Source organism: Corylus avellana, chromosome ca3, assembly GCF_901000735.1.
Source record: "Corylus avellana chromosome ca3, CavTom2PMs-1.0".
Classification (NCBI taxonomy): Eukaryota; Viridiplantae; Streptophyta; class Magnoliopsida; order Fagales; family Betulaceae; genus Corylus; species Corylus avellana.
Genome location: NC_081543.1, coordinates 14,315,390 through 14,325,744, shown reverse-complemented (window position 1 = coordinate 14,325,744; position 10,355 = coordinate 14,315,390). Strand labels below are relative to the sequence as shown.

The window sequence follows — 10,355 nt, the reverse complement described above, 5'->3', positions numbered from 1 at the left end:
ATTTTCTTTCAACTTACTGTAAGTATACTACCTTTCTTCTTCTCTCTCTTTACATACATATACTGACAAAATCCTTGTCGCAGGGTATCATAAGGTCGCTGGTTTTGTACTGCTACTTCCGGAAGGTAGCTGAGAACTCGACCACTAAGACTAACAGCCTCAAAGATTTAGTAACTGATCTGGAAGCTGAGAATGCTAGGCTAAGAGAGGTAGTAGCTAAACAGGATGAGGAGCTGCTGCTTTCGAGTCAACAACAGTCAATAATGGATGCCGAGACTTTCGAGGTGGCCGCGGCTCGCGCAAGGGCTGAATCCAAGGCCACAGAGTTGGCCTCTGAGATTGAGGGTCTCCGAGCGGAAATAAACCGACCCCAGGAGGACAATTCCATTATAAAAGAAGACTTGAATCAGTTGGGAGAAGCGCACACGGGGGTCTCGGATCAGCTAGAATTGGTTCAGGCTGAAATCCGGGACCAGAAAAACTTGGTGGTGAAGCAGAACGAAGCCAAGGTGATTGCCGAGGAGAAACTAAAGTTCTTCAAAGGCAAATATGTTCAGGTGAGGGCTCAGCTGAAGGAGGCTAAAAGCTGTGTTGCAAATTATTTGCGTTAGTTATCCTTTGCCTCATGGGTTCGAAATTCTGCTTGGGTTGACGGGCTCATTCTTGGTTTCGAAACCTTTCGAGCATGGGCTAAAGACTCAGCCCGGAAGATAGATCTCGACAGGGTGAAGATCGAGGATATCCCTTGTTCGGACGCAGCTATGGCTCAACTGGTAAACCTAGGCCAAGAACAAATGCCTGATGCAGCAGGTATAAAAGAATTTTTCTTCGATCCCTTCTTAAATCAACATCGCCAAAGTGCCGAGTCTGATCCCGATGACACCCGATCCGAGGCCGATTCTGCCGAGTCCGTATCTGCCGAGGCTCCCGACGTTAATCCTACTTCTGCTCCTAAGGCAAAATAATGTAATACCATTTGACAGTTCTTTGTATATACCTCAAGTTTCTTAATGAAATGAGTTTTTGCGTTTATATGAATCTTAAAGTAACAACTTTCTGACATTTGTTTGTTGCCTAAGGTAGTTAAAAGAAGCTTATAACTATATTTCTCTGAGTTATGTCTTGGAGACTTTGGTTTAACCTTAGTTATGCTACCACGAGTTAAGCCTCGTGGAGTTTAATTGCTCCCACGAATCAAGTCTCGGAGAGTTAGATCCCTACTTCGAGTCAGGTCTCGGAAAGTTGATTCCTACTCCGAGTCAGGTCTCGAAAAGTTGATTCCTACTCCGAGTCGGGTCTCGGAAAGCTTGATTCCTACTCCGAGTCAAATCTCGGAGAGTTGAATTAACTTTTTTACCTATCTTCAGACTTACCCATAGTTATGCTACTCCGAGTTAGGTCTCGGAAAGTTTCTTGAGGTTCTTGAGTCTGGGTTACGTTAAGAGAATGCTCCTTTTGGTTGCATCATGCTCGGAAGCGCCTTTTCAGCCATTTTCTCTGAGATTAATAAAATCATTTAATTTGTACATATGAACCTTTTATGTTGCATAACTCCGAGATACTTTTATTCATTGAAATGAAATAATGAAATGACAAACAAATTACATACTGCAGCATTTAGACATAATACTTTTTAAGGTGCTCAGCATTCCAAGGCCTCGGAAGAGCCTTACCTTTGGAATCTTCCAAGTGGTATGCTACTGCTCTTTTGCACTCAATCACCCAATAAGGTCCTTCCCAATTAGGAGCCAACTTTCCCTCAGCTGGGTCCTTGGTCGCCAAAGTAGCTTTTCGTAGAACCATATCTCCAACTTTGAAGCTCCGAGGCTTGACCTTTCTGTTGAAATACCGAGTCACTCTTGCCTGATATGCTGCCATAGCCACCTGGGCTTGATCCCGCTTCTCTTGTAGCAGGTCCAAGTGCAGCTGTAACCCCTCGTTATTAGTCTCGGATTTGAAGGTTTCTACGCGATAGCTGCCTGAGCCTACCTCAGCTGGGATAACTGCCTCAGTTCCGAATGCTAAAGCATATGGTGTCTCTTCGGTTGGAATTCTTTTGGTCGTTCGGTATGCCCATAATACTTCTGGAAGGTCTTCTGCCCAGTTTCCTTTCTGATCATCCAGCTTCTTCTTCAAGATCTTGAAAATTGTTTTGTTGGTGGCCTCTACTTGTCCATTCGCCTGGGGGTGCCCTGGAGACGGGTAATAGTTTCTTATTCGCAGCTGGGCACACCAGGCTCGGAATGAGTCGCAGTCAAACTGCTTGCCATTTTCTGTGATAAAAGCATGGGGAATGCCATACCGGCATATAATGTTCTTCCGTAAGAATCGTTCTATTGCCTTGGCTGTGATATTCACTAAGGCTTCAACCTTCAACCTCTGCCCACTTGGTGAAATAGTCTACAGCAACAACCGCGAACCGTACACCTCCCCTGCTCCGAGGCAATGGTCCTACTATATCTACCCGCCATTGGGAGAAGGGCCAAGTTGAAGATATTGCACTCAGGTCTTCAGGAGGTTGATGAGTGATATTAGCGAATTGCTAGCACTTGTCACAATTCCTGACTATATTCGCCGAGTCCCGACTCATGTTGGGCCAATAGAAACCCGCTCGGACTGCTTTATATGCTAGTATTCTGGCTCCAGAATGGCTTCCACAAATCCCTTTATGGATTTCTTTAAGGATATAATCTCCTTCCTCTTTTGAAACGCACTTTAAGAGTGGCAACATGAAACCCCTCTTGTAAAGGATTCCATTTACCATTGTAAACCTTTCTGCTCTTATCTTCAACCAGGTAGCAAGATTTTTATCTAAGGGAAGTACTCCTCTTTCCAGGTATTTCACGATTTCTAGTTGCTAATTAGGTATGGTCTCGACTGTCGAGACCGACACTGTCTCGGTAACTGATGACTGTGGAAGAATTTGGATAGGAGTCTCGGCTTCAATCTCTTCACTGGCTGTTGAGGCTATTCGGGCCAACTGGTCTGCTCTCTCATTTTCTGGCCTTAGAATTTTCACAATGCTAAACTTATTGAATAAAGCTTGCAAATCCTGCACTTTAGATAAGTATAACTTCATCTTGTCTCTTTTGGCTTCAAATTTCCCTGGGATGTGCCCTACAACGACTTGGGAGTCACTCCGTATTTCCACAAATTTAGCTCCCATTTCAAGAGCTAAACCGAGTCCTGCCAAGACTGCCTCGTTATTTGTGGTCTTCAACTTCAACTTCAATGAACTACATAATTCTTTCCCATCGGGAGTAATCAGTACTATCCCAGCTCCACCATGCTTCTTTGTAGATGATCCATCTACGTAAATTACCCAAGTCTCATCACTTGGCCAGCTGGTGATGTCTGGCAAATTAGTGAATTCTGCCAGAAAATCAGTCAGTGTCTGGCCCTTGAGAGAATTTCGAGGGAGAAACTCAATATCGAATTCTCCCAGCTCAATAGTCCAGTTAGCTAATCTTCCCGACATATCTAGCTTTCTTAGTAATTTCTTCAAAGGGTATTCAGTCAACACCTTGATAGTATGAGCTTGGAAGTAAGGTCGGAGCTTCCTGGATGCTATGACCAATGCGAAAGCCAATTTTTCCATCTGAGGGTATCTTTCTTCAGCGCCTCTCAAAGCTCTACTTATGAAGTATACATGCTTTTGAATTCCTTCTTCTTCTCGGATTAATGCAGCACTGACAGCCGTTTGAGACACGGCTAAATACAAATATAGTACCTCCCCAGGTATTGTTTAGCTCAGCAAAGGCGGGCTCACCAGATATTCTTCTTTTAGCTGTTCGAAGGCTTCTTCACATTCGTCTGTCCATTCAAAGGCCTTTCGCAAGACTTTGAAAAACGGAAGACACTTATCGGTCGATCGTGAAATGAACCGATTTAGTGCCGCTACCCTTCCTATCAATTGCTGGAGCTGCTTCAAGTTCCTCGGAGATTACATATCCAAGACAGCTTGTATCTTTTTAGGATTGGCTTCTATTCTTCGACTGGACACCATGTAACCGAAGAACTTTCCTGATGAAACTCCGAATGCACACTTTGAGGGGTTCAACTTCATCTCGTACTTCTTCAAGGTTCCGAACGTCTTTTGCAAGTCGAGTACATGGTTCTGTGGCAGCACACTTTTGACTAGCATGTCATCAACGTATACTTCCATATTGCGTCCAATCTTGTCTCGGAACATTTTGTTTACCAGCCTCTGGTATGTTGCCCCGCGTTCTTCAAACCGAAGGGCATGACTTTATAACCATACAGGCCTCGGTCCGTTATGAACGCGGTTTTCTCACGGTCTTCTGGATGCATGTATATCTGGTTATAACCAGAGAAGGCGTCCATGAAGCTAAGTAAGCCATATCCAGCTGTTGAGTCCATCAATGCATCAATGCGAGGTAATGGAAAACTGTCTTTTGGGCAAGCTTTATTGAGGTCAGTGAAATCCACGCACATCCTCCACTTCCCATTGGACTTTTTGACCAATACTACATTGGCCAACCAATCGGGATAATATACTTCTTCGATGAAACGAGCCTTGAGAAGCTTCTCCACTTCTTCTGCTATGGCCACATTCCGTTCAAGAGCGAATTTTCTTCTTTTTTGCTTCACCGGTTTCACACTTGGATCCACATTTAGTTGGTGGAGAATGTCTTCAGGATCAATTCCTGGCATATTTTCATGAGTCCATGCAAAAACTTCTAAATTCCCTCTTAAGAAGATGATGAGGTCGTCTCGGATTCTGGGACTAAGCTGTGTCCCAATCTTCAAAGTCTTGTCTTCACTTACTACCTCATTCTCCAAAGGTTCAGCTGGCTCTCCTTTTGGGTCCTTCTTGTTATTATCACCTACTGTACCAATTACAATAGGAGTCGGATTTGAGACCCTCTTGAGAGACGTATTGTAATATCTTCTCGCCTGGGTCTGATCCCCCTTCACTTTTCCGACTCTTTCTTTCGTCGGGAACTTCATCATCAAATGGTATGTTGAAGTACAGCCTTCAACTTATTCAAAGCAGGTCTACCGATAATGACATTGTAGGCACCTGGTCGGTCAATAACCAGGAAATATACCATCACAGTTTTCTACTTAGGTGCTGTTCCTGCCATTACAGGGAGTGAAATAAGACCAATTGGCTGGACCTGCTCTCCTGTAAATCCAACCAGGGGAGAGCTAAATGGTGTGATCCTATCCCGATCACTACCCATTTGCTTAAAAACTGGCCAGTACAGCACATCGGCCGACCTTCCATTGTCCACCAATATTCTGTGGATCATATGGTTGGCTACTGTCACTGTTACGACTATCGGATCATCATGCGGCTGCATTACCCCCTGGGCATCTTCTTCAGAGAAAGAAAGGGTCATTGAATCATTTCTTGCGACTTTGGACGGTCTCTGTACTGTAAAGACTTCCTCGGCCTGTGTCTTCCTAGCGTGGGCTTTCTTGGCCGAATTAGACTGTCCTCCACCAGCTATTCCTCCAGCGATGGTGTGGATCTCGCCTACTACTCCTTGATCTCAAGGGGGTCTCGGATCTTCTCTAGGACCATCATCCCGATCACGTCTCGGCTCTCGTCCCCCTTCAGCTCGGTTTGCATCCAACAGGAGGGGTTGCTGGTGCACTGCGTCTCGGTTCCTTTCTCCTGCGAGGAATCTTACCAGCCTTCCATTTCTAATGAAAGTTTCGATTTCCTGTCGCAACGTTATAAAGTTTTCCGTTAAATGCCCGTGATCATTATGGTACTCGCAGAACTTCGTCCGATCTCGTTTCCTCGGATCACCCCACAACTTACTCGGCCACCTGAAAGCTGGGTCTCTTCTGATCTCCATAAACACTTCGTTGACCCTGGCATTCAAAGGTGTGAACCTTCGATCTTCACGCCGCCGGGGTTCTGTCTTTGGGACTGATGGCACAGCCTTCTTTACTATTCTCTTCTGAAACCTTTCCTCCTTTGGAGCAGATGCTATAAGTGGCTCCTTTTTGGCGTCCTCCTTCTCACTACAAAAAAACAATTTTTTTATGACAGGAGATTTCTGACGGTTTGTAGTGTCTGACACGTCAGGAAATTTTTCTGACGGGTCGTTTCTGACGCGTGTCGATTGTCAGAAACAAAGATGTCAGGAAAAAAAATTTCCTGACGTGTGAGTGGGTAAAACGTTAGAAAATTCTGATGTTTGATCCACTCACATGTCAGAAATTTTTTTCTGACGTGGCAGAAATACAACGTCAGAAAATTCTGACGGTGAAGTTCCACACAACTTCAAAAAATTTCATGACGTTGCAGTTTGCACACGTCAAAAATTTTTTGACGTGGCATTTCCGACACGCCAGACGTTTTCTGACGTGGCAGAAATGCCACGTCAGAAATCTCTTGACGTGTGGGAAATGCCACGTCAGAAAATTTCTGACGTGGCATTTCCCATACGTCAGGAAATTAGGTCTTTTTTTTTTTTTTTTTTTCCCAGATTCAATTTCCAATTTCCTGTTTCCTGGTTTCTTTCCTATTTCCTGAATTGAATTCGCAACAGGAAACAATTTCTTTCCTGAATTGTTTCCGGAATTCAATTTATACAATTTATTTCAAAATTCAATATATACAATTTATACAATTCAATTTATTCCTGAATTGAATTGGCAATTCAATGTTTGGTTTACAATTTGTACACCATTGAATTTGTACAAAAAAAAACCATTTTTTTCATGTCATCTTTCCTAAGGATGTACTAGGGACAAAAACAAATGGCATGATAAAACCATGCTAACATAAGTTTAACAATACGAAAGGATGTATGTCCAAAAATTCAGTTACATATAATAGAATTCGACATTCAGATCTATCAACAAAAGAAATAAATAGAGACAAGCATGGAATAACTGGTAGGTCATTGAGTTAATTCAACAATTATATTATGATATATGTCAAACCAAAATCGAAAACAAAATCAAACTAATACGTCCTTTGTCCAACTAATACATCCATGAGCTCCTCATACCGCTATTTCCAAAGGTTTCCCAGATAGCTTGATGTATACTGACAACAACATCCACAAGTTTCTTCACAATCTGCGGTAAGAAATAAATTCAAAGAAAGATGTTACTCTACAAAGAGAAAGAAATACTCTACTCTATCCTGTGGAAGACAATACTGAATAAAGTATAAACTTTCCTCCATGGCCTACCAAACATATTTTTAATAAATCAGATTCAAGAATGTATAACTTCTTAAACTTGACATGCTAAATAGCCATATATATTCTTCTTATATTCCAATCCACCTATATAATTTTTGACCACTTATAAAGCAAGGGTACAAATACCACAACCTAAAACTTCTTCAAAAAAGTAGGAATTGAACAAGCAAGGTAGGGGTATTTAATAAATATCGTAATGTCAAAATGTTGGTAAAATTGTTTGAAATTTTTATCGTTCAAGCATCCTTGTTGTGTCTGACATGGATGTTGGTAAAACATCCTTGTTGGTAAAACATACGCTTCCTATGTTATACAATTCTCTTAATTTCTACAACTATTTTCCTCAACCATTGTGCAAATAATAAGGGTCATATCCTATTGTCCAAGGCACATCATATGTATGTCCAACAATATTTGACAAGTATAAGATACAATTAATACACTTTCACCTAGTACTCTTATGTGATACAGATATGACTTTTGTGTAGAAATATCCATTATACATAACAAATTTTTAGCATGAAATAACTTCCAACTAATAAAACTGGAAGTGTACATGATGTGTCACCACAGAAAACAAACAAGAGCAACCTTTAAATAAAAGAAACCAAACTACAAGTGCATCTTCCAGGGAGTTTCTATCTCGTTCGTTGTGTCTGACAAGAGTGAGGAACTCATAATTCAGACAACACATACAAATCATTAAAGTAAACAATAACGTTCGATCAGAATCGTAAAATACAGGCAATACATACGTAAGCGGTTGACAAACCCAAAAACCCTTAGTCTAACCAAAACTAGCAGTTTACCATGAACTAAATTGAAGCATAAAGTACCTTCAAGAGCATAGAAATAAATTGATAATTGATATTTTCAACCGGTACCCAAATATCATTATTTGTCCTCTTCATATAGTTACATAGTTACAAGAGACCCAACTTATATATTAAACCTCAAACGAAGTATTGACTAAACATCCATTTAATGCAACTTAATATTTATCATATAGACATAATTATATGGATCACAAACATGCAGTCAATACGTCAATCATATACAACCAAACAATAACTATTGTTTGAAATATAGTTTTGTTTGACACAACTAAACAATAACAAAATATATAATATGTTTACCAACTACGAACTCACATACAAGGCTCAATCTAGGTCGATAGCTTCCTCATTCGACAACTTCTCCGCAATACCTGGAGATGATAAAACAATCAATCAAGAAGCAATAAGTGCCTTTCTTATCAGGATCCTAGGCAAAACACAAAAAAAAAGGACCAAAACAACTTTAACATATATGCTAACCAAAATGACATTATTATAATAGAACAAAAAATGCACTAACTACACTTATAAATCATCATCAATGCAATATCTATATATATATCTTCCGACTGGAAAATAAGATCCTTCTAAAATTAGACACAAACACAATGCTAACGTTTAGTAGTAGAAATAATAACAAACATTATCGAGGTCGCTATCAACACTAACAACATAAAAAACAATACTAATTCCAATCTAATGTATCACCAAACCAATGAAGAACAAAACATTTTGCAACGTCATAAAATCCATACATACATATATATACTCAATAAAACCCAAAGCAAAAAAAACAAATTGCATTACCCGGTTCACTCCCCACCAACGATTTCACCACCAAATAGGCTGGAGATTCTTTTTCTGTTACATCTTTAACTCGAGTTGTATCAGATGAGGACCTCGACTGCAACATGTGCTCGAGTTGACGAAAGCGTGCCTCGTACAAAGTGGTCATACTAGCCCGGGTCTCAATTAGAGGTTAGGTATGAATTCTGCAGTGGAACCCCTAATGAAAATGAAATTTGTTCTTTAGTAATTATTATCAGTCTTTTATTTGCTTGGGGTCCTTGATTTTTTCTTTCTGTGAGCAGATTTATCCAATATTTGGAACTTGCAAACTTTTGAGATGATGATCATTATATATATATATACTGGCCAGTTATATGGGCAGTATATATACGGCCATATATATATATAGCAGGGAGTACTAAATAGCAGGGAGTACTAATTAACGACAGAGTAAGCTATATATATTCAAAACCAAATTCATATATATGGAGTGAAGCTAGCATTATATTCCTCATGTAAATATATATATCAAATTCAAAATATTAGACAATCAAATTCAAAATATTAGACGAAATTAGCACAAACATCACCCAACCTAGCATGCAAACACCAAATCCAAACCAAACAAATAAATAAGTACAAGGATGCATGTACATATATATATACCTGTGAGGAGCTCTTGTAGGAGTTAAAAATGGAGGTAGAGAGGACGACGGGTGGCGGGTTTAGCTGCGGGCGCGCGGAGTAACAGTACAATCGTGACAGAGAAACTGATCCCTTGAGAGAGAGTACTATATATACGGTACCCGGTGGAGAAGAGAAAAAAATGCTCAGCTTAATAAAGAAAGACTTTGGGTAGAAGAGAAAAAAAATTCCTCAGGTTCAGCAATGGCGCTCGGAAGAAAGAAAGAAAAACAGAGGGGAAAATGATGCTTGGGAGAACAGAGAGACACGATCGTGTGTGGAAGTGCCTCCAGCTGGCCAGCTGGGGGAAAACAAAAAAAAAAAAAAAAATTTCAAAACGCGTGCGCTAGGCCTCTTAATTAAGAGGCATGGCGCGCTGGCTGGAGTGGATGGGACGCGCGTGCGGATTGAAGTACTGCACGGATACCATTTCCTGACGTGCCAAACATGGCCCGTCAGGAATAATATATATATATATATATATAAAAAAAAAAAGAAATATATCCGATAATTATATTTATATAAGTATATATATATATATATAGCTATATATATATATATAAAGAAATACCTATAATTATATTTAATTATAATTTTAAATAGGGAAAATTACAGTTTACCCCCCCAAAGTTGTCAGCGATTTGCAATTCTGCCTCCAAAGTTTCAATTTTTGCAATCCACCCCCCTAAAGTTTCAATTTTTTGCAATTCAGGCACTCCGTCAGTCAAACCCGCTTTGACTGACGGAACAGTGACCGCGTGCGACGCACGTGGTCACTTTATGCGATTTAGTGCCCAAAATACCCCCATCAAGTGGTTACACCTTGACCCACGCCCAAACCCATCTGACCCAC

General features: G+C 40.6%; 1 protein-coding gene across 1 annotated transcript; it reads right to left on the bottom strand.

Annotated features, from left to right (window-relative positions):
- Nucleotides 1–4,197: 4,197 nt before the first annotated feature.
- Nucleotides 4,198–5,366, bottom strand: LOC132174156 (uncharacterized). The gene is made up of 3 exons (XM_059585850.1): nucleotides 5,112–5,366; nucleotides 4,502–4,965; nucleotides 4,198–4,408 (listed from the first exon to the last, which is right to left on the bottom strand). The coding sequence occupies exons 1-3, from the start codon at nucleotides 5,364–5,366 to the stop codon at nucleotides 4,198–4,200; spliced, it is 930 nt and encodes a 309-aa protein (XP_059441833.1).
- Nucleotides 5,367–10,355: the final 4,989 nt, after the last annotated feature.